The following is a 26175-nucleotide window of genomic DNA, read 5'->3' as shown; positions in this document are numbered from 1 at the left end:
TTCACCCAGAACAGGCTTACTTTCCCACCTTCTTTCCCCAAAAAGGGCATTTCAGTGCATTGATGACATACTCAGCGTTCATATTGATTCTAAGATTTGCCTCATGCCCCTTGCCTGCTGCTGCTGTCTTGCTCCTCTTATTATTTTTTTTTTTTTTTGAGTTAAGGAATATTAGCATACTAAAAAACTTCTTGGCTAATAAGCTGATATTCTTTATTTTTGGTGTTCCTTGTTTTACTGACTTTATTTTCCTACTCTACTCTCATTCTTCCCATTCCCATTCCAATATTTCACATATAATCAATTCAGACTCCTGAAGCAGAAATTCTGGTCTTAGAAAGAGGCTATTTTAATACCTGTTTTTGGGTATCACCTGCTAGAATGTGAAAGGAGGCTCTGAACTTGTGAGTTTATAATAATAACCAAACTTTAGGAAATGAAGTAGAATATTTAATTTTGACCTTAGACATAAATTAACTTGGGCCCCACTAGCCATAATCAGAACATTTACAAAATAATTTATTGCTGACTCTTAATGCCACAGATAGTTCCAAACATAGCCAGCGAGAGAGGGAACACAAGCAGGGGGAGTGGGAGAGGAAGAAGCAGGCTCATAGCGGAGGAGCCTGATGTGGGGCTCGATCCCAGAACGCTGGGATCACGCCCTGAGCCGAAGGCAGACGCTTAACGACTGTGCCACCCAGGCGCCCCAGTTCCAAACATTTTAATTCCAGCTTAGACTGTACTACAGCAAGCAACATTTTTAAATTTTGCATGAATACCTCGGGTTTATTTTTCTAAAATTGAAGAGTTTTAGGAAGCTGTTAAACTTCTTCATTATTTCTATTATGCTTTATCTGTCGTCTCATTTGTAGGAATCCTACTTTAAAATTCCCTAAGTCTAGGTAGTCTTATCTTGTTTAGGTCATGCTAGAACTTTAGCTGTCAATTTTGGTTTTGCATATCAAAATATTTTATAGCAAAGTAATTACATATAAATTTGCTTTATATCCATTCATTTAAAAATCTGCATTATATTTTTCAAGTATTGTTTAGACTAACTTATTATTAATGGTTAGTTCTTCCCTAGGAGGTATAGTGTGGTTTTCTGTTTGTTTTGATTTTTCTCCCCTTTTTTTACTTTTGTTTTTTACTTACCGAGCAACCCTTGATCACATCTCCCTTGTGTCAGGCACTGTAGTACTAGAAGCTTGGGATTGTAATATAAAATTTTATATGATGACATTTCATGGTGTTTGATAAGAGAGTCTTAAAATATGAAAACTCCCATTAGTGGTTCCAGTGTTGAGTCATAGTGCATCTACAAGGAATTCCCTAAAAACCAGCAAATGGGTTTCCACTTAACATTCAAGCTTCTACTTTCAGAGTTTAAGTCTTTAGTATTCAGATTGCTACAATACATACTTCATGTGAATCTGTAATAGGATTTACCAATTTGTCTTAGTTTCTTATAGTTTAATTACTTCAAAACTGCTGTCTCTTTAAGGCTATGAGCTCCTGGCGGTAGGGATTATCTTTATATCTATGGTACCTGGCCCAAAGGCTGGCATATATAATAAGTGATTCAGTTTTCATGAAAAGGGAGAAAGAAGATGGGGGAGAGCCAAGATGAATACAGATTTGACTTAATTTTCCTCCCTTGTTGTTGATTGAAGAGATACTCCACACATCTGAAGAGGTTGGGTAGAGCTTTGCAAGCCCCAGACTGATTCTATTACTCAGAGTTGATCATGTTTTGGGAAATTAATTATCCTTAACCAAACTTGTAAATTATTAAAACAGGGCCCATAATGCATGAAAATTAAGAACAAAGAACCAGAGGAAGAGAATTTAGATTCCTAGTTCTACCTCTTACAAGCTGTGTGCCCTTAGGCAAATTAGTCATTTCTGTTAACTTCCATATCTATTAAATGGGGATAATAATGATACCTAACTCTTGAGGTTCTTTGACAAGATTAAATGACAGTCCTAAATTAAAATTCATACTAGGAAGAAGACCAGTGTAATGTAAAATTAAGCTTAGCACGTGGCCTCGCATATTGATGTTCTTAGCAAATAACTATTATTACCGTTGTTTTTGTAATTATCAGTACCAATTTGTAATGATATATCATTACATATGTATGTATGTCTATACACACACACACATACACACACAGAGATACACACATATGCAGTTGACCTTTGAACAATGCAGGGTTTGGGACACCAACTCCTCATGCAGTTAGAATCTTTGTATGACTTTTGACTCCCCCCACCCCCAAAACTACTAAGAGCCTACTGTCGACTGGAAGCCTTACCGATAACATAAACAGTTGATTGATGCATATTTTGTATGTTATATGTGTTATGTACTAGGTCCTTACAATAAAGTAAGTCAGAGAAAAGAAAATGTTACTAAGAAAATGATAAGGAAGAGAAAATTCATTACTGTATTTATTGGAAAAGTCAGCATGTAAGTGGATCTGTGCAGTTCACACCCATGTTGTTCAGGGGTCAGCTGTACATACATACTTAGGCCTGCTATTTACAGTATCTCATTTCTGATCTAACTACTCAGGAAACTTAGTCACCGGAAGATTGCTTTGTGACTATGTGACTAGGCCAGATAATAAAGAAAAAGGGTTAGGTGATCTTAAAGGATATCATCTGCCTTTTTCTCCCTCTTTCATACATGTAGATATGCGTGTAGCATATAAATTCTGACAGGTTTATAATTTTCGACTCCCTTATTTGTCATTAACCACAAACTTCCGTATTTCCACACAAGGCAATTAATTTTTTCTTCCTTTTAAACTGTCATGTATTTTGAGACTGTACCTTGGTCATTTAATGTATTCAACTGATTTTGATTTAATAAATATTAATTGAATACATATATTATTTAATCCTCAAAAGATCTCTGTGAAGTAAGCTAAACCCATTTGTCCAACAAAATACTAAAGCTAAGGAGGAGTTAAGTGAGTTGCCTAAAGTAATATAGTTAATAAGCACTACAGTTAGGACTCAGACCTGCTCCATAATCTCAAGCCATTGTTTCCACAGCATCATGAGTTGTCTCTCTTAGGTGGATTACTTCCATAAATATTATCACTCTAGTAATCTTTAGTGGACTCAACTTGAGAATTACCATTCCTGACCTTATAACCCTCCTTGTTAACTGCAAGAGTAGAAGAAAATAAAAGATTTCATGTCTTCGAGAAAAGAAAGAGTAAGTGATAAAGTCCAAAAAGTATCAAGTAAATGGAGGACTAGATAGCTTTAGCATGGTCAAGACAAGCAGGGAAACTGAGAATGTATGTACAGAAATACAGAGGAATTGAATAATGAATAGTCTTGCAGCTCAAGACTAGATTTCTCTATTCGGTGAGAAATGAAAGGGTTTTTTGGAGTGAGACAAGGATGGACCTGAGGAGATTTGGAGAAAGGAAGAGGTCTGGAACAATCTCTGGAAATCGAGAAGAGAAAAATGTTTAAAGTTGTTGATAGACATGTATTTTAGGAATGGATATTTTTGGGCTTTTAAAAATTGTGGTAAAATATGTATAATATAAAATGTACCATTGTAATTATTTTTCGGTGTACAAATAAATGATATTAAGTACATTTCCAGTGTTGTACAACCATCACCACTGTCCATTTCCAGAACTTTTTCATTATCCTAAACAGAAACTATGTACCCATTAAACAATAATGCCCTGTTCTTCCTCAAGTTAGTCCCTGGTAACCACGATTTTACTTTCCGTCTCTATGAATTTGACTATGTTAGGTACCTCACATAATTGGACTCATACATTAATCCTTTTGTGACTGGCTTATTTCACTTAGCATAATGTTACCAGGATTCATCCATGTAGGGTGTCAATATTTCATTTCTTTTTTAAGGCCAGATAATAATTCCATTGTATGTATGTACCACATTTTGTTTATCAATTTTTGATGGGCGTATGGATTGTTTCTACTTTTTTTGGCTATTGTGGATAATGCTGCCGTGAACATTGATGTACAAAGAAATGGGTTTTTAAAATGCATCCACCATACCATTTAAGTCATTCTGAAAGCCTGGTTAGTTTGAGGAGAAAAATAATATTATATTACTGTCCATCATGTTTTTGCTGAGCATATTCTAAAGTTGTAATGACCATAACCTGCTGTAAGAATTCACATCAGTCACTTAATAGAATGGGAAAAATGAATGGAAAAATATTGTGATTATTAGATAACCTCCATCTCACTTTTCAGGAAAAATCAAATTAGCCTAGCCATAAGGATATGAAGGTCTTTAAGTCATTTATCAAATGTGGTCCTAGTCAGCGAGGTATCATTTAATTTTTATTAATGTGGGGTTTTTTTGTTGTTTGTTTTTTTAAGTAGGCTCCACTTGAATTCATGACCCTGAGATCAAGGCCTGAGCTGAGATCAAGAGTCAGACGTTTAACTGACTGAGGCACTCAGGCGCCTGTATATTAATGTTTTAAGAAATGTTAAAATTGCCATGCTTTGTAACATTGATGGCACTATCCAGTGAAAATGCCTTTCTTAGGGACATTTCATTATTTTCTGTTATCAGCAAATGAGATTCTGGAACTTTGTCTTGAATGCTTGATTATAGTTGTTACATTATTGAGGTTGAACTATCTCACACATTATGTTAACTTTTAATTGTTAGTTGATCAAAACATATTTCAAGGATAAATATTGTCATTTATAAGCAAAATAATTGACATGCAATTACGTATTCTAGACAGTCACTTTTAAATTTGAAGTAATTGTTAAAGAGTTTTAGTATTATATCATTAGTTAGAAGTACGTTTGGAACAGATATCAAAATAAAATATAAAATGAATTGTGATAGTTCAGATTCTTTTACATGAGCTATTCAATAGCTGGTAAAAAGTTCCTTTAAGGGCTCTACAAAGTACAACCAGTCAGTAGTTACTCTGTTTGAACAAAAAACGTACTGATGAATTAAGGAGGAACTATCTATTGAGCTAACTCAAAATAGGCTGATTCATTTTTATAGTCATAAAAAAGATAAAATTAATTACTTTTAAAAATAAAGATTGCCAGTATGTGCCTAGCGATGAAAAAATAATAATGCTGTACCTACTATAATCCATGTTTTAATATATAAAATATATAATATTTACTAGGGGAATATTCAAATTAAAATTAATAGCAGAGAGAAGACCAATTTAATATGTATTCTATCAATGAGACACTTAGGCAGTTCTCTGTATTTTTGGTTATAGTTCATGTGTCAGTCAGCATTTTGTAAAGAGCTCAATGAAGCTGAAATTCAGATTTGCAGTAATTCTTTTCAATGTGAAATATAACAATCTCAGTCATTTTGGGGTCTGTGATTTAAAAAAACAACAACAACATTTTTCTCTTTGATTGATCATAGCTATTATTGAAATTGCTGGTAACATGTGACATGGTGCTATAATTTAGACTGAAAAAATTGAATTGTGAATTATGTCCACTCAGCTTAAATTTCTCTGTTTCTACTCTCCAGAGCATCTTTTGTACTTCTTTTCCTGTAGAAATGGCTTCTTAACATAATGTTCCTACATTTTCCCAGGGGAAAACAAGGACTTCACGGTCAAATTCTTGTCCAAAGTATACAGGGGAAGAGTACAACAAAAACAGAAGGAAAAAAAAATAAAAGAAGGTCCAGAATTTGCCAATAACAGGAAATGAAACTTTTACTCCATTTAACCTTTTAACAAATGTGCTTTACACATAACATCCATCACGGTGTCATTGTCAAGGAGATGAACATTTATGGATACGGTGATGATTCCGATGATTTCAGATGTTTAGATTTGGGCTATTTCCCACATAAGTCATTCTCCCATCTCTTCTTTTGTAGGTAGAAGGAAGCCATAGAATGTTTAGTATCATTAGATAACAAACTAGGCAGGAATCTGTATGTATGTAATGATTTCCCTGTTAAACTTTCAAACTGTTCTGCTTCATGTTCACACAAGCAGTTCTTCAAGTAACAAATCTATTCATTTAGAATGATCAGTGGATCAATTTAGAATTATTTGTAGGCTCGGTTTGCTGTATGGCCTGTGAACCGTTGTAGACTTTATTTTTTAAATATATTTAACAAAATTTGGAAGATGAAGTTTGTACATTTTTTATAGCTTTATCAAGGAGTAACATATAATAATATCTCATTGTGGTTGTGATTAGCGTTTCCCTGAGAGTGATGGTGAGCACCTTTCCTTGTACCTGTTGGCCATTTGTATGTCTTTTTAGTTCCTCTGCTCATACTTTAATTGGATTTGGGGGGGGCTGTTGAATTGTTAAGAGTTCTTTATATATTTTGGTTGTTAACCTCTTATTACGCATTTAATTTGCAAATATTTTCACCTGTTCTGTAGGTTCCCTTTTCATTTTGTTTATTGTTTCCTTTGCCCTGCAGAAGCTTTTCAGTTTGACTAGTTCCACTTGTTTATTTTTGCTTTGGTTGTCTTTGTTTTTGGTGTCAAAAAATGATTGCAAAGACTGATGTCAAGGAGCTTATTTCTATATTTTCATCTGAGAGTTTTATGGTTTCAGGTCTTACATTCAGTTCCTCAATCTGTTTCGGGATAATTTTTGGGTATGGTGTGGGGGACAGGCTGTCCCTTTCTTCCTTTCCCTTTCTCCCCTCCCCTTCCTTCCTTTCTTTCTTTCTAAGTATAATGGGCAGACGGTATTATATTAGTTTTCGGTGTACAACATAGTGATTCAACAATTCTACATATTACTCAATGCTCACCACAGTAAGTACAACCACCATATAACGTTATTACAGTACTATTGACTACATCCCCAAGGCTGTACTTTTTTTCATCTCCGTGACTTATTTATAACTGGAAGTTTGTACCTCTTTATCGCCTTCATTTATTTTGTCCATCCCCCTACCTGCCTCCCTTCTGGCAACCATCAGTTTGCTTTCCGCATTTAAGGATCTGTTTTGTTTGTTTTTAAAATTTATTTTAATTAAATTTTTTGTTTCAAGTTTTTATTTAAATTCCAGTTAGTTAACATATTGTAATAGCAGTTTCAGAAGTAGAATTTAGTGATTCATCCCTTACATGTAACACCCAGTGCTCATCATAATAACAAGTGCCCTCCTTAATACCCATCACCCATTTAGATTCCACATATAAGTGAAACCATATGAATCAGATCATTCTCTGTCTGACTCACTTAGTGTAGTAACCCCTAGGCCCATCCATGTTGTCTCATGGCATGTTTTTAAAATTTTTTTATTTTAAAATTTTAGACATATAGAAAAGTTCCGAAAATAATGCAGAGTATTCCTATATATCTGTCACATTGTTTTCCCCCATTGTCAACATCAGGAAATAAATGTTAGTACAATACTATGAACTTAACTACATTCCTTATTCTAATTTTGTCAGTTTCCCCAGTAATATTCTGTTTCTCATCCATGATTCCACATTGCATTTAGTTTTCATGTCTCCTTAATCAAATCTGTGACAATACCTCATTTTTGTTTTTCATGATCTTTACACTTTTTGGAGAATACTGGTCATGTATTGTCCCTTAGTTTGATCTTTTTCAGTACTTTTTGGCAGGAACACCATGGAAGTGATATTGTGTCTTTCTCAGTGTGTTTTATGGTGTTGGGGCAGGGGACGGCATGTTGATAAATCTTACTACCGTGATGTCAGATTTGGTTACTTGTTTGGGTTTCTCTAAAGTCACTATATTTTCTTTGTAATTAATAAGTGTTTCTTGGGGGAAACTTTGAGACTAGGCAAATAGCAGGTTTCTCATATTTTCATCTTCTAGTTCTAACATCTTTCATTGGCTTTTGTCTGTAACAATCATCACTGTGGTGTTTTTTCAATTTTGATTTGGTGAATATTTCAAATAATGGTGAATTTCAATTTCCCTCATTCTTTTTCAATGTATCAGTGGGAATTTTACTCTAAAGAACTGTCCCCCCTTCCCCATATGTTTGTTTATATTAGTAAGGATTTAAGAATATTTTATTCTGTGGGTTACATAATCCAGTACTCTCATTTTATGTTGCTGTTTTGGCTTTGGTCATTGAGAATTTCAGTTTGGTTTCTATGTCTTTTTGACATTCTCTCAATATTTTTCAGCACTTCCTTACTTTCTAGTTCCATAGATGTTCCAGGTTCTTATATTTTCCTGCCTGCAGTCCAGGAATCAGCCATTTCTCCAAGGACCCCACTGTGTGTGTAATGATAGAAAAACCTAGATCCTCAGTCTGGTCATTGCTGCTTGGTGTCATTATAGGCCCTCTCAGTTTTCAGAGCTAGGAATGTATCATATATTAACATGCACCTACAAACACATTTATATTTATTTTTTTATCCATCTGTGAATATATTAAAAGCTATGAATTCCTGCTAATACTTCTGATTCCAATCCGGCATCATAATGTTAATTCTAGCTTTTCCCCTTTGCTTATGTGTAACTCTTTATACAGTGAGAAACCTGCATCTCCTTATCCATGATGTATTTATTTGTTTGTTAACTCCTAGTATACATATAACATTTTCAGAATTACTAACCCATACCCCTGTGAGAAGCAAGCTTACTAGCTCAAGGACTATATTTGTGTACAGTTCTTTCTACTGTAGCCTTATGGAATGTAGTCAAAGTTCTTTTTCATCCCCATCCCCCTTAATGTTGGATGTTATTCATTTGTGATACAGTTATTTTTACTCCATTTTGGGTTCCCTCAACATTCTGATTGATTTTGATTGTTTACTTATTTATTTATTTGGTGTATGAAACATTATCATGGTTATAATAGTCATGACTTGGGGCGCCTGGGTGTCTCAGTCGGTTAAGCATCTTCCGTTGGCTCAGGTCATGATCTCAGAGTCCCAGGATCAAGGCCTGCATTGGGCTCCCTGCTCAGCGGGGAGTCTGCTTCTCCGTCTTCCTCTGCCTCTCCTCCTGCTCATGCTCACGTGTGCTCTCACTCTCAAATGAATAAATAAAATCTTAAAAAATATGTAATAATCATGACTTTACAAAAAGGTATTCTCATGAAATTGTCCTTCTTCATTCACCACAATACCTGCCCCTAAAGGAAAACAATCTTTAGAGTTTCTGTTTTAGCTTTCCTGAAATCTTTTTGTACAAATGAACAGTTACCTGAATATTTTCTAATACTTTTTCTTTCTTACATTAAGAATAACATTATGGGGGCGCCTGGGTGGCTCAGTCAATTAAGCGTCCGACTCTTGATTTCGGCTCAGGTCCTGGTCTCAGGATCCTGAGATCCAGCCCCGTGTCAGGCTCTGTGCTCAGTGCAGAGTCTCCTCTCCCTTTCTCTCTCCCTCTGCCCCTCTCCCCGCTTGCACTCTTTCTTTATCTCTCTAAAATAGATAAAGTCTTAAAAAGAGTAACATACTATATATCCTTTTTTACTTTTCTTTCTTCACTTATCAGTAAGCATATCTTAGAGATTGCTCCCCGTCAGTGATTAGAGATCTTCCTCATTTTTTACAGTACATATTACTCCATTGTATGGATTTACTGTAACTTATTTAACTACTCTGCTGTGTACTTAGGTTGTTCCAGTATTTTACATACCAATAGTGTGCAGTGAACAGCCTTGTACATGTGTATTATTGAGTTTTGGGGGGTGTATCTTCAATGCAGATTGTTAGAAGAGAGATTATTAGGTCAAAAGCTAAGTGTGTGTGTGGTTAGACAATGCCAGGTTTTCCTCCATGACCATTGTCCTAGTTTGCTTTTTCAAGAACAGTATATAAGAACTTTTGTTTCCCCCAGGCTAGCCAACAGAATGCATTCTCCGTATGTTTCAATTTTTGCCAATCTGATAGGTTGGAAATGGTATCTCAGTGCTGTTTTAATATGTATTTCTCTAATTACAAGTAAGTTTGAATATTTTTGTATATTCTTAATGTCCGTGTGTGTGTGTGTGTGTGTGTGTGTGTGTGTGTGTGTGTGTATTGCCTTTTAATGTCTTTTTCTCATTGTTTCAACAGGTTTTTGGCCCTTTTCCCCTTCAGTTTTTGAGTTTTTAATAATAGAATTACTAGTTCCTTCTCTGTAGTGTATATTGCAAATGTTTTCTCACAGTTTGTCAGGTATCTTTTGACTTTATTTATACTGTTTTTGCCCTGATGGTTTGTTGAAATTTTTATATAATATGATTTACCAGTATTTTTTTGTCACATTAAAATTAAAGAGGAATTTACCCAGGTTTGTTTTCCTTCTAACACTTATAAGGCTTTTCTCCACTGTCCTGCAGTGCCACCTTTAATAAATCAAGTGTTTGTTTATGTGTAACGGTCTGTTTCTAGACTCTCTACTGTATTCCACTGGCATTTTTGCCTGTTCCCATGCTAATACCACATTTTCTTTATTGCTGAAGCTTTGTAAGAAGTCATGATAGCTAATGGACTCAGTCTCCTTATTTTGTTCTTCTTTAGGAAAGAATCTTTTATATTTTTGTTCTTTTGCTTTCCCATGTATATTTTGTCAGGAGCTTTTTAAGTTTCTTATTTTCTGTTAGAATTATTAACATTGCCTTAAGTATATTCAACATTGAGATTTCCTATCCGTGAACATGATATATTCTCTCATTTTATTTAGGGCTTCCCTTCCTCCCTTCTTCTTTTTCTTTCTCCTTTTTGCATTTTTGTTTGTGAGAGAAATTGACCTATACATTTCCTTTCTTGTTATCAACATTGCACTTTTTTAAAGAAAATAAACTTTTTTTTAGAACTGTTTTATGTTTCCAGATATTTGGGCAGAAAATAGAGAGTTCCCATATATCCTCTCTCTCCCAGCACATAGTTTCTTCTGTTTTCACCTAGCTGTTAGGTTTTTAGGTAGACGTAAGTTTTTCACTCATTTGGGTAAATACCAAGTAATGTGGTGCTGGGTCATATGGTAAGAATATGTTTAGTTTTATAAGAAACTGCCAACCTGTTCTACATTTTACATTTCTACTAGTAATGAGTGACGGTTCTTGTTGCTCCACATTCTCACTAGCATTCTTTGGTATCAGTGTTTTGGATCTGGCCAGTCTAATAGGTGTGTAGTGGTAACTCATTTGAATTTTCATTTCCCTAATGACTTGTGATGTTGAACATCTTTTTTTATGCTTACTTGACATATATATCTTTAGCGAGATGTCTGTTTAGGTCTTTGGCCATTTTTTAATTAGGTTGCTCATTTTCTTATTGTTGAGATTTAAGAGTTCTTTAATATTTTGGATAAAAGTCCTCTTGCAAATATTTTTCCTTGGTCTCTTGCTTGGTTTTTTCATTCTCTCTTGATCAACATTGCATTTTCATATCTGAGTGTCAGAGTTCATGCTGACTTGTTAAAATATAAGTATTCCTTCTTTTTTCTGGAAAATTTTATATATGATTAGAATTAATTTTCCCTTAAATGTTTGGTAGAATTTGCTGAAAAATCCATCTAGACCTTTTGCTTTCTTTGGGGGAGATCATTAAAAATTTTTACAGTAGGACAAGTAAGGTACTCTATTTTTTCTTATGTCAGTTTTAGTTCACTGTATTTTTCTGAAAGTTTTTCTAGTCTCAATTTTCAAACTTGTTGGTGTAAGGGTGTTTATAATATCCTCTTATTTTTTAGTATATGTATGCTGTGTTCTCTGTGTTATTCCTGATACTATCTGTGCTTTATCTTTTGTTTGTCAGTCTTATTAGGGATTTATCAATTTAATCATTCTTTTAGAAGAAACAGTTTTTAATCTTTTAATCCTATCTAGTGTATGTTTTCTATTAATGAATTTCAGCTTACTTTCTTCTATTTTCTTTGGATTTAATTTAGTGGTATTTTTTCTAATTTCTTGAGGTGGTTGCTTTAACTCACTGATTTTCAGCATTTCTTTTTTGAAATATACAGTTTGGGTTATAAATTTCTATCTGGGGCGCCTGGGTGGCACAGTGGCTAAAGCGTCTGCCTTCAGCTCAGGGCGTGATCCCGGCGTTACGGGATCGAGCCCCACATCAGGCTCTTCCGCTGTGAGCCTGCTTCTTTCTCTCCTGCTCCCCCTGCTTGTGTTCCCTCTCTCGCTGGCTGTCTCTATCTCTGTCGAATAAATAAATAAAATCTTTAAAAAAAAAAAATTCTGTCTAAGTTGGATTTAGCTGTACCTTACAAGTTTTGATATATTGTTATTTTATCTAGTTAAAAATATTTGATGATTTCCTTTGGAATGTCCTTTCTGTCCTATAGGTTATTTATTGATGTATTTCTATCATTTTAAACATGGGGATTTTCTGGTTATTTTTATGTTCTTGACTTCTAACTGAATTCTTGTGTTTAAAGATTGTAATCTAAATTATTTTATTTGCTTCAAATTTGCTTCATGGCCCAGCATATATGGCCAGTTTTTATACATTTTCTGTGTATGTATATTCTGTGGTCCATGTATTGTGCAACTGTTAGGTGGTATCCCTATATATTTTTGCTAATGGTATTACTGAGTTGTGTGTTCTGATGGCTTTTGTGCTCTGTTTTTTCCATCATTGACTAAGAGAGGAAAGTTTAAAATCCTACCATGATTGTGAATTTGTTTAATTTCATCATGTACATTGTTAATTGTTTTATATATTTTATAGCTATGTTATCAGATGCATATAAATTTCTTGACAAGTTGAACCTGTTATTATTCTGAGGTATCTTTCTTTACCTCAATAATTCTTTTTACCTTGACTTTTTTCTGTCTGATAATAATATAGTTACAGATATATTTGTTCTGTGAATACAGATAGCTCAACGTTTCTTATATACCTTTGCTAAATGATTCCATTTTCTTTTGTTTGCTTCAGCATTGTAATAATCCTTCCCCAGTCTTATTTATTATTTGTTATTTATTTCACTCAGTATATACTTTGTTTAATCAAACTTCATTTTTATGTAACTTATTTCTGTTGGCATGCAGATTCTTTAAATGTGGTGGTGGCTGTGGTGTTTGTTTTGTTTTAACAAAAGTCCAGAGCATTTGTTATGCCTGTACTAGGGTTTAGAAAATAAACTAGAATAGAAAAAGGTAGGCTATGAAAAGTCTCTAAAGATAATAATAAACTTACTCATTGGCTCATCCAAGTTTTTTCTAGGCCTAAGGGCATATGCTGCTGTTATTTACATCCTACTAGGAGTCTCAAAGAATAGAGGCCTTCTCAGTAATATGCATTTTTCTCAAATTCAAAAGGGTGCTATTGATCCCATATTAAATACATTTGCATTCTCCTTTTTCCTAACAATAGATATATTGGATGTAGTTTCTCTAAGAAGTACGATTTTATGTAAATCAGCATTAAAGATACTGTAAATTTGGGGGGCATTCTCCTTTTTCCTAACAATAGATATATTGGATGTAGTTTCTCTAAGAAGTACGATTTTATGTAAATCAGCATTAAAGATACTGTAAATTTGGGGGCACCTGGGTGGCCAAGTCTGTTAAGTATCTGACTCTTGACTTCGACTCAGGTCACAATCTCAGGGTCGTGAGATTTCCCCACCTTGGGCTTTGTACTGGGCTTGAAGCCTACTTATAGATCCTCTCTTTCTCTCCCCCCTTCCCGCCTCCACCACTTCATGCGTGGGTGTGCACGCTGTCTGTCTTAAAAATAAATAAACTACATTTTTTTTCAGAATATTTTGTTGCAGTTGAAAAATATATCTATCAGTAAGTATTGTAATTATGGGTTGTAGACAGAATAGTTAATTTTGAGTTATTTAGCTTATTCTTATTTTAAAAAGATTCCCTTTCCTTTTTTTAACTTTTAATTTGAAGCAATTATAGATTGGTTTCCTTTTAAAGCATTTTTTTATATCTGATATATCATTAGGTTATGGTGAATGAGGTCCTTTTAAATAATGTTCATTTTATTACCTGACAAGTTTTATTTTTCCATCATGTGAGAAACTTTTCTGAAAATAACTTTACAGCATTCTTTCCAGGATAGATATTTGTTAATATTTGTATTTGGGAATTTGAAGCAAAATGAACAGTAGTCTTACCTGTGTTTACTTTTTTAAAAACTCCAATAGGCCCGTCCCTCATTCTCCCACCCCCATGCCTTGTTGCTGTCTTATTGCTACTTTCCTCTTTTCTTTTCTTTTCTTTTCTTTTCTTTTCTTTTCTTTTCTTTTCTTTCTTTCTTTCATTCTTTTTTTTTTTTTTTTTTTAAGTAGGCTCTATGCCCAGCCTGGAGCCTAACTCAGGGCTGGAATTCATGACCCTGAGATCAAGGTCAGATGTTTAACCAACTGAGCCACCCAGGTGCCCTGCTATTTCCCTCGTTGATAGCCACACTACAGAAGTATTTAGTTACAAGCAAATATATTAGGAGTTGTTAGCATTTGTATAAAGGTTATGTTAATGTTCATGTAACTTAAGGGCAAAGCAATTATTTGGTACTAAATGAGTCAGGGTTTCTATTTTAACATATACATATGAATGCACTTATGAGTGCTGAATTAATGCCCTACACCGGGGGATTTAAAATGTATGATTGCTGTATTATGTGCAAGTACCCTGTCACCATAAAATGGTCTATTATTTGACAACAATTGTGTATACAATCTGGCAAAATAATTTTTTGAAAGGTAAAAACGGTTAAAGAAATATCCCATCTTAAAAGTGTTTTCAGAGTGTTAATTATTTTGTGCATAGCAGGCCTTTAGATTATGGTACATATTAAAACCCACTCAGTTGATGGTGGTAATATAATCAATCTATGGTAAGTAATAATAGGTACATGAATGAGAGAGAATGGTATTTAAAAAGTGAAACATGTATATGCTACATAATTGATATATTTAAGAAATTTCTTGTTTAAGGAAAGGTAGCTATTAGATAGGCAAGTTGGAGGAGGGGGGGGACACTAAATGGTATATTGGCAAGCTTCCTGAAATGCATATGCGTAGTAATTAGAGGCATATTGATTTTTAAAAGTCAGCCAGCTTTTATTCTCTTCTTTCTGTAGCATCTATTTGTATGAACAGTGACTATTCTTACTTCTGAAGGGGGTTTATTAAGGTTTTTGTGAACATTTGTTATATAGGAAATAAATTACCACTGCTATATATAACTACCATTAAATTTGTGATACTGGCAATGATTTTTGAGAGATTTAATTTCTTATATGTTAATTGATGGCTAAGAAATTCTGCATTTCACAATTGAGACTTAGAGACATTGCCTATGCTTTCTACTTATATTTGGTGAACAAATGCCTTTAGTCATGTTTATGACCTTCAACAACATGCTAAAATGAATTACTGCAAGTATCACTTACATTGCTAACTTAAGAAGCTTTTTGCTAACTTGGTTTAATCAGGATTGTGTTCATCAGCTATTAATATTCTTTTAATGGCCTTTAATGCTTTGTAAGCCTTTAAAGAATGTCAAGGAGCAGAGGGTATTCCTGAGAGATTGAATATCTATCTGCCTTATTTCATAAAATCTAAGGTGCTTTGAGAGTGTGCTTTCTTAGTCTTCCCAGACTGAGTCAATGGAAGACAACTTCCCAGACTGAGTCAATGGAAGAACCATCTCACACCTGTCACCGGGAGACAGTGACCATAAAACACCATAGAATATCAGACGCATCCAGTTCTCAGAGAAGTTAAACTATGAAGAAATGCATATCCTGGAATTACTGAAATAGGATTTTTGAAGTCACTAACTATAAATTTAAAAGGATGGTTATGACAATCTCATGTTCTGATTTTTTATGATTAGACCAATATGGTATGCTGAGAAATTTCTGTGAGATTCTTTTGAGTTTGCAGTCTTTTGTTCACTTTAAATACTACTCAGTGTTTCATTCTCAGATTCATGCAATAGAATATACAGTCATCCTTGAGATCATTGTTTTACTGCCGTAAAGTGCTATTAGTTTTCATTACCTAGACTCTGAGGAGATGTATTTTGGCCTAGTTGCTTTGGGCAAGGAGTATAAGCAAAGTTTTTCATATTCTTTATGTACACTAAGGTTAAGAGTGTTCATTTACTCACAGTGTCCATTGAAAAAAGATTTATGATAAAAGAAAAATGAGGGGCACCTGGGTGGCTCAGTCGTTAAGCGTCTGCCTTCGGCTCATGGCGTGATGCCAGGGTTCTGGGATCAAGCCCCACATCGGGCGCTCCCCCCCCCCCTGCGTGCTGGGAGCCTGCTTCTTCCTCTCCCACTCCCCCTGCTTGTGGTCCCTCTCTCGCTGGTTGTCTCCCTCTCTCTCTCTGTCAAATGAATAAATAAAATCTTTTAAAAAAATGAGATAATCACAAGAATGTTTAATTATGTTCTCATACCTTGTACCACTGTATGCTCCACAAGGACAGTTCTAATGATGGTGTTTCTTCATTCACATTGTTTAATGCACTCAGGAATGATAGGTCTCTGAAGTGGGAATAGGAAGGGAGGGATGATACAGAGAAGGTAGCCATTATTATTATTATTATTATTATTATTATTATTATTATTATTAATTTTACCCTCTGTGTGGTTTGCTTTTTATTTTCATGTGTATTTATTTTTTATAAGAACTAAGTATATCTTATAGAACTATGACTTCATACTGCTTATAAAATAAAGATATGGCATTTGAGATTCTATGTGGCTAATTCTAAACTTCCTTTGGATTTTCATCTTCAGCTAAATTATCCCTCACTCTAGCCATACTTGTCTACTTTTTGTCTCAGATCTTCTGCATTTTCAGGATTTGTTTAAATTTCTCCCTTTGCCTTACCCATCCTTTAAGGCTGAACCAAATCTCACCTATTTGAACTTTTCCAGCTTCCTCGATTGCAAGTATCTCTTACTCCACTATTTTGCAGTGGCAAATACATCTATATAGCACTTTTCAGAGAGCACCTTTTGGTAGCATTATGTACTTATGTGCCTGGTTTTCCTATTAGGTTTTGGGACTGAGTTATTTAGGTGTATTCTATCTCCTATAGTGCATAGTATAGTTGTACAATGAGTGTTTCTTGAATTGAATCCTTACAAATTTTTAAATATATGCATTACTTATTTTAATTTTTTCCCAGAGACACTCTGTGGTAATTTTGCTAGAATTACTAATATGTTAAACTATTCTACATCTAAGTTTCCATTCTCAGCATTTACCACCGTTTTCTGAAGTATAAGAATTATTCTTGAATCATTACATTGTATACCGGAAACTAATGTAACACTCTATGTTAATTATACTTGAATAAACAAACAAACAAAAACAAAGTACCCTCCTGTGATAAACTGTTTCCAAAGTAGTTAAAAAATGGATTATTCCTTGGCTGGTTGCTATCTTATAGAGCAAAAGACAAGAATAATTGCAAAGATATTTTTTCACAGTCTATTTGTTATACAAATTTTGATGATTATACAAGCTTATATAAGGAAGAATATTTTCAAAATAATGCAATTTTGTTTTGTTTTGTAGGTTACTTCCTCAGAATGTTGGTCTGCTCTATGTTGGAGGTTATGAAAGACCCTTTGCACAAATCAAGGTATGATGGTTCATTTTCCAGTATATTTTTCTTAGATGTAGTTCACTTGTCCAAAACCCATCAAAACCCTGCAAATAACCATCAACATATCAAAAATATTATGAATGTGAATTACTGATTTCATTTGCTTTTGCATATCCCTGCTGAACAAGTAAGTCAGATTTTCAGAGAATTGATTATTTAAAAAAAATTTTTTTAAGATTTATTTATTTGATAGCAAGAACGAGCAAGAGAGAGAGCATGAGCAGGCAGGGGAGGCAGAGGGAGAGGGAGAAGCAAGCTCCCCGCTGAGCAGGGAGCCTAATACAAGACTCAATCCCAGGACCCTGGGATCATGACCTGAGCCAATGGCAGACATTTACCCGACTAAGCCACCCAAGTGCCCAAGAATTGATTATTTTAATATTCTTGCCCATAGTAATGAGTTAAATTTGACCAAAGCACTATTTAATGTATACAGTTTGATAAATTTTGATATACTTAGACTTGTGAAACCATCACTACAATCAGCATAGTAAACATATCCATCACCCCCTAAAGTTTCCTTGTGCCTCTGAAATTCCTCATTCCCGCCCTTCCTTTTTCCCTCCAACCCCAGGGGACTACTGATCTGATTCGTATCATTATAGGTTAATTTGCATTTTCTAGAATTTTATATAAAGGAATTATGCAGTATCGGTCCTGTTTCTCCCCCTCTCCCTCTCTCAGCCTCTTTAATACAGCATAATTATTTTGAGATTCATCCATGTTGTCGCACTTACCAATAATTCATCCTTTCTAATGCTGAGTTAGTACTCCATTGTATGGTTATAGCACAGTTTCTTTATCTTTTCACCTGTTGATGGACGTTTGGGTTGTTTCTACTTTCTGGCTACTGTGAACACTTGTGTATACAAGTTTCTGCAGGGATACATCCTTTCATTTCTCTTGGGTAAATACCTAAATTGGCCATGGCTGGGTTAAGTGGCGGTTGTATGTTTAACTTTTTAAGAAACAACCAAACTATTTTCCACCAGTAGAGTGTGAGAGTACCAGTTCCTCCATATCCTGGTATGGCCCATCTTTTTAAGCTTAGTCATTCTTATGGGTATGTAGTGGTATTTCACTGCGGTTTTATTTTGCGTATCTGTCATGACTAATAATGTTGAGCATCTTCTCATGTGCTTATTTGTCATCTGTACATCTCTAGTGAAGTGTGTGTTCAAATCTTGCCATTTTTTTAAATTGGGTTTTTGTGTTTTTACTGTTGAGTTGTGAGCATTCTTATATCTTCTGGATGTAAGTCCTTTATCAGATATGTGATTTGCAGCTTTTTTTTTTTTTTCCCCGAGCTATGACTTCTCTTTTCATTCTCTTAACAGGATCCTCAGAGAGCAGAAGTTCTTAATGTTGATGTTCAGTTTATTAGTTTTTTTCCCATGGCTCATGCTTTTCGTATTGATCCAAGAAATGTTTGTCTAACCAAAGTCACAGAGATTTTTGTCCTTTGTATTGTAGAATCTTTATAGTTTTAGGTTTTACATTTTGGTTTAATATCTATTTGAGTTAATTTTTGTATATGATTCAAAATTCAAGGTATAGAGGAATGCTGAGCCCCCTGCCTTTTGGCACATAGATATCCACTTGCTGTAAAACCATTTTTATTTTTATTTATTTATTTTTTTAATTTTTAAAATATGGAATGCTTCACAAATTTGCATGTTGTCCTTGAGCAGGGGCCAATTTTAGTATATGTGCTACTGAAGCAAGCACCAAAACCATTTTTTCTAAAACTGTCCTTTCTACCATCGTATTGCCTTTGCATCTTTGTTGAAAATCAGTTGACTATATATGTGTGAATCTATTTCTGGACTCTGTTCTGTTCCATTTATCTATGTGTCTATCCCTCCACCAATACCACACTATCTTGATTATTGTATCTTTATAATAAGTCATGGAGACAGATAGGGTAAATCCTCCAACTTTGTTCTTTTTCAGAGTTGTTTTGACTAATTCGATTCCTTTAATTTTCATACACATTTTAGAATCGTCTTGTCAATTTCTCTAAAAATGCCCACTGGAATGTTGACTTGGATCATGTTGAATCTATAGATCAATTTGAGGAGAAATGACATCTTAACAATATTGAGTCTTGTAATTCACAAACACCATATATTTCTTGAATTATTTAGGTTTTTAATATCTCTCAACAATATTTTGTTCCAGTGTATTGGCCTTGTACATTTTTAATAGATTTATCCATAAATATTTTGTATTTGTGATGTTATAAAAGTATTTTTTAACATTTTTATAAAGACTTTTCTGCATAATTTTATATAAATAAATATAGGAAAAAGGTTTTTTTAAGTGAAATATAATTACCATATAATAGCATATTAGTTTCAGGTGTACAATATAATGATTCACCTGTGCTGTACATTACTCAGTGCTTATCAAGATAAGTGTACTCTTAGTCCCCTTTATCTGTTTCACTCATTCCTCCCCCAGTCCATTTCCCCTCTGGCAGCCATCAGTTCTCTGTATTTAGGAGTCTGGGTTTTTTGTTTGTTTCTTTTTTTATTCATTTGTTTCTTAAATTACACATATGAATGAAATCATATGGTATTTGTTTTTCTCTGACTTATTTCACTTAGCATAATGCCCTCTAGGTCCATCCATATTGTTGCAGATGGCAAGATCTCAGTCATTTTATGGCTGATTAATATTCCAGTGTATGTGAGCGTGCACACATGTGTATCACATTTTCTTTATCCATTCATCTGTTGATAGGCACTTAGTTTGCTTTCATATCTTGGTTATTATAAATAATGCTGCAGTAAACATAGGAGTGCATGTATCTTTTTGAATGAGTATTTTTGTTTTCTTTGGATAGATACCCAGTAGTGGAATTATTGGATCATATGGTAATAATATCTTTAAATTTGGGGGAAACTTCCACACTGTTTTCCGTAGTGACTGCATCAGTTTGCATTTTCACCAGTGGTGCAAGAGGCTTCCCTTTTCTCTGCATCCTCACCAACGCTTGTTATTTCTTGTCTTTTTGAGTCTAGTCATTCTGACAGAGGTAAGGTGATAATCTCATTGTAGTTTTGATTTGCATTTCCCTGATAATGAGTGATGGTGAGCATCTTTTCATATGTCTGTAGGCCATTTGTATATGTCTTCTTTGGAGAAATGTCTGTTCAGGTCGTCTGCCCATTTTTTAATTGGATTTTTTTTTTTTTTTGTATTGTAGAAGTTCTTTATATATTTTGGGTATCAACCCCTTATTATATATATTATTTGCAAATATTTTGTCCCATTCAGTAGGTTGCCTTTTTGTTTTGTTGATGGTTTCCTTTGCTGTGCAAAAGCTTGTTATTTTGATGTAGTGCCTATCAAAATACAGCATTTTTCATAGAACTAGAACAAATAATACTAAAATTTGTATGGAATCACAAAAGACCCCAAATAGCCAAAGCAATCTAGAGAAAGAACAAAGCTGGAAGTATCGCAACCCCAGATTTTAAGGTATGCTACAAACCTGTAGTAATCAAAACAGGATAGTACTAACACAAAAGTAGACACATAGATCAATGGAACAGAATAGAGAGCCCAGAAATAAACCTATGCTTATATGATCAATTAATCTGTGACAAAAGAAGCAAGAATATACAGTGGGGAAAAGATGGTCTCTTCTTCAACAAATGGTGCTGGACAGCTAGCTATATTGTGGAGTAATGAAACTGGACCACTTTCTTATACCAGACACACAAAAAACTCAAAATGGATTAAAGACCTAAATATGAGACCTGAAACCATAAAACTCCTTGAAGAAAACATAGACAGTAATTTCTTTGACATTGACTATAGAAACATTTTTCTAGATATAAAAGTATTTGTTATTTCAATTTCCGATTGTTCATTGGTAGTACATAAAAAGATACAATGTTTATGTGTTTACTTTAAATCCTGCAATTTTACTATACTCAATTATTAGTGCTAGTACTTTTTTTCTGTATATTTCATAGGATAAAGATAGTTTTCCCTCTTCCTTTCTGATCTGGATGCCTTTTATTGCTTTTTCTTGCTTTACTACATTGACTAAAATCTACAGTACAGAGTTAAATAGAAATGGTGAGAACAGACCATCTATACCTTGTTCTTGATGTTGGAGGGAAAGCATTCAATCTTTCATCAAAAATTGTTTTTATAGTAATATTAGTTAAAGGTTGAATCCTAGATTCCATCTAGGCTCTCTTGTAGGAAATGGAATAATATCATAAACCTTCAAAGTAGTTAATAAAAAGGACAGTTTGAGATCATTCTTTTTTGTTATTATAACTTTTTGTTAACATTTTCCAACAGGCCTGTGAAATTTATTTCATGTTTTTTGTTCTCTGATTTTTCTTTGCATTTGTTTTTTGGCTGTGTATGAGTTTTTTTTTCTTGTTCCAGTTGAGGGGTGTGAGTTTAAATTCCTTTCTACCTGCATACATGACATATATTCTTATGCTTTGAAAAACAAGGATTTTTCTGAATAGGACATAGAAGATATTTAATATTGAGGAGGTTTAGTAACACTATTGACATTTTTAATGAAAAATCTTATTTTAGTTACCATAGCATCAGCACCTCTTTAAATACCTCCACTAATTTCATTTAAATCAAAATGCTGTCAAAATCTCACCATCAGGATCTTAACTTGTGGACCCTCTTGAACTTTTCTAATTTCTTAAGTAGTGGCAAGTATTCAGATACATTTGTTTTCTTCTATTTTTAATATCCCTGGAACACAAGTTGGCAAAGATTTCTTCATAAACTTCTCTCTCTATCCTGTTCACCTAATTCATCAGTGTAGCCAGGAATCCTAATAAGTTTCTGCAGGAACATTTTTGAAAGCGTAATTTTTTTCTGTCTGTTGGTTTGGAAAATCCTGTTTCTCCTTATTAGAACTGAAATAACTAAAAAGTGAGAGGCTTATATATTTAGGGAAGGGTACAATGTGTGTGTGTGTGTGTGTGTGAGGGTTACGTTTCAAAAACATAGTCTAAGTGTACATATGAGGTTAATTCTTACTCCGTCACTCACCTGATCTATTGACAACATTTTCTTTATCCAAGCCTTTCCTAACAAGCTCAGTGACAGCCAAGGTCAATCCTTTGTCAACCCTTTATCTTTTTTTTTAATTTATTTAAATTTTTAAATTTAAATTCAATTAGCCAACATATAGTACATCTTTAGTTTCAGATGTAAAGTTCAGTAATTCATTAGTTGCATATAACACCCAGTGCTCATCACATCACATGCCCTCCTTAATGCCTGGATAATCAACTCAGTAGAAAAAGGTCCATTATTTTAGGGCACCTTTCTTTTCCTTTTGATGTTACTGTGAGAAATGTTTCTCTCATAAACTGTGAAAGGATTTCTTATCTTTATTAATCATTGAAGTTCCTTCATAATTCTCATGGTTCTTATGAAAATGCTATATTGATTCTTACCTAATTAGAATACTTACAAGTTAATTGGAAAACAATAAAAGAATCATAGTTTAAATGCTTGAGATTAGTAAGGTTCATTTCCTCCCTTGCCTTGCGCCTGACTTGTTTTGGACGTGAAATACCAGTACTTGTTATGTTCATCTTTCTCCCATTAAACTAAATGTAATGGTACTACATTGTGTAGCATAGATATCAGATATAACCTTTAATAAATGGAAACTGCTTTGATTTCCTTAAGAGCCTATTGGTTGAGTTTTTTTGGTAAATAAGATAGGAAACTGTTCACTTGAATATTAGGAAAAAGAATTCTTATTCATTAACATCACAAGACTAAGTTTGAGTGGCTTGGTGTTAGAGGCTCTTTTTGTTAGAGACATGTTACAGTTGTATTTTGAAAAAGCAGCTCCATTTTATAAAGATGAGAAAGAGAAAAATAACAAAATGGATAATAGATATATAGACAAATGTTCAATGAATTCAGAAATTTGCTACAGCATGACAAGAGATATCTGCACTATTAATGAATAGCATGAGTCATTACAACCATTGTTACACACATATATACTCTTCCATTATTACCTACCTTTTATTTTTATTTTATTTTTTTAAAGGTTTTATTTATTTATTTGTCAGAGAGAGAGAGAGACCGCACATGCACTGTCAGGGGGAGCAGCAGGCAGAGGGAGCAGCAGGCTCCCTGCTGAGCAAGGAGCTCAATGTGGGGCTCGATCCCGGGACTGTGGGATCATGACCTGAGCCAAAGGCGGGCGCTTAACTGACAGAGCCACCCAGGCGCCCCTATTACCCACCTTTTAGTTCTAATTTCTTACTCAAGCTTTAAAGACACAAACATGTGACTTTATTTAATAGGGTTAGACTCATTAGTACATCTTCATGCTTGTTTCACTGTTTTTAGGGGAAGTTACTCCAACTTACCTTTCTCTCTTAACGTCTTCCAAAGTCATCCGGAAGGTTCCTTTTTCAAACAAGCTCAGTCCTTTTGTATATAACTTTCACCCAAGTCAGTGACTCTCTTCTCAGATCATTAATTCCTTTCAGAATCTTATGAAAGCTATGGACTCTCTCTAGAAAAATACATGCACTTCTACTTATAATTTCAGAGGTCTCATGGACGCTTTTTTTAAAAAAGATTTTATTTATTTATTTATTTGACAGAGACAGCCAGCAAAAGAGGGAACACAAGCAGGGGGGAGTGGGAGAGGAAGAAGCAGGCTCCCAGCGGAGGAGCCTGATGTGGGGCTCGATCCCAGAACGCCGGGATCACGCCCTGAGCCGAAGGCAGACGCTTAACGACTGTGCCACCGAGGCGCCCTACATGGACGCCTTTTAAGGGCGTTTAAGGACCCCAAATTAAGAACCCTAAAAAGTGAATAAAATATGTTTTTTCAAATTTTTCAATTAACCAAAAAGGTATTGAAAACATAAATTTAGGTTTCTAGGGGAAGTTCGTCATCTGAAGAACTTGATTTTAAACGTGTGATTATCTCGTTTTATCATAAAATAAAACCAATAACTAAATAAAATCACTGATCATCTTATAATGAGTTATCATGCAGAGTCAGAAAGGAATTGCCTCACATATCATCTGCTATTGTTTTGTGCTATAAATGAAGCTGATTTCACCCTCATCCAAGACTAACTTCTTTTAACTTTATTGAGATTAAGGTTAATTTATACAAGGCTCTACATGACTTGAGTTTTCTTAAGAGATATAGTTCATTATATCTTCGTATACGGTCTTTGAAATTAAAAAGGGAAGTTTTGATTAAAGTAAAATTTTGCTTAATTCTTGTTTGTATGCTTTCAAGCTGTCAGAAGTTTTTCAGAAGTCCCTCGTTGGAGGTAGGGGATGGTATTTCCATATATCTTCACATAATACTTTTATCTTAATTGTGTATATATAAAGTATTATTCATAACTTATTTTTATAGACATGTTCAAGTTTAAGTAATAGTTTACATTTTATGACTATTATTCTATTTTGTTTTCTAGAACATCTCACAGTCCAGTAAAAATCTTAATGCTATTCTTATAGGTTTCTAGTCCTTGAGGCTCCATTTAACAGCCAGAATCCATAAAACCCAAGAAGTACTGAAGCCTGTCAACATCACTTTTAATCAACTCAGAGGTTATTATGGAAAGACTCAAGGCCACAGGGCTGTCCCTCCCTGCAGGGCTTGGTATTAGTTGTCTCTTTCAGTTCTGACAGCCCAAGAAGTATGAGAGGCTGTGAGGCGGAGTCAGACACAGTTTCCACTTTGGCACTGCAGAATGGCTCAGAAAAGTCCTCTATATTTTAACTATGAATTCCATGCAGCACCTGTATGTGAAAAGTAGGGAGTACAACCATTAATCTGAAGCAGTTGTGTTATGATCAGTCCAGCTAAGTTATTCCCTGCCTCAGATCCTGGTTCCATCCCTGCTGAGGAGCTGGGTGCCGTTTGTCACAGTCTCAAACTCTAAACTTTCTGATCCTGAAGTTTTAAAAATCTCTTTATAGCCAAGGAGATATAATGTTGGTGTTTGTATTCATATGCATATGCAATAGATGCAAAGAAATAGTGATCTCTTCTTCATTTTCCAAATCATATTTGGAAATTCATACCATTCCCTCAGACTTTTTTTCTGTTAAAAAATAGAATATTTTTTCTTGACAGTATATTGAGTTCAGATTGTCATTTGTTACTTAAATGTATTTTTGAGATGGCTAATAACTTGTCAGTTGTAATTTTTAGGGTAGGTTAAATTTAAAAGTAAAGTATTGTTTGGGGACTCTCAGTTATGAAAAAACCGAAAAACACCAGGAAAACTGATTTGACCTATTTACTGACTGACGATCTTTTAGAAAATATTTGAATTTAGAAAACAAGTAATATATTTATTAGATCAATACTTTTTACTAAAAGAAAATATTTAGCATCCATATTTTAAATTTCTAAAATATCTGAAGTATTACTTCAGATAAAGATGCAGTCCTTAGAACTGACTCTTCTAGTTTAGTGGCTTCCAGACTTTTGACCATGACCTGTAGGAAGGTAAGAGATGTATTTCCGTTGAGATCCTATACACATACACATACATGTATTTATACAGACACAGCATTAACTGAAATTTCGAAAG

At 34.2% G+C, this 26175-nt stretch overlaps 1 protein-coding gene across 2 annotated transcripts in view; it reads left to right on the top strand.

Moving 5' to 3' along the window:
* The window catches only part of RNGTT (RNA guanylyltransferase and 5'-phosphatase), a 303675-nt gene that overhangs the window by 234572 nt on the left and 42928 nt on the right, over positions 1 to 26175 (top strand). For both annotated transcript variants that reach the window (XM_040627529.1, XM_008687490.2), the window contains one exon: positions 17488 to 17554. In XM_040627529.1, coding sequence (XP_040483463.1) covers positions 17488 to 17554 — 67 coding nt within the window. The remainder of the gene's footprint in view (positions 1 to 17487; positions 17555 to 26175) is intronic.

This window comes from Ursus maritimus, unplaced genomic scaffold (genome assembly GCF_017311325.1).
Source record: "Ursus maritimus isolate PB19 unplaced genomic scaffold, ASM1731132v1 scaffold_13, whole genome shotgun sequence".
Lineage (NCBI taxonomy): Eukaryota > Metazoa > Chordata > Mammalia > Carnivora > Ursidae > Ursus > Ursus maritimus.
The sequence above is the reverse complement of the archived record's forward strand: the minus strand, read 5'-3'. Positions and strand labels throughout refer to the sequence as shown.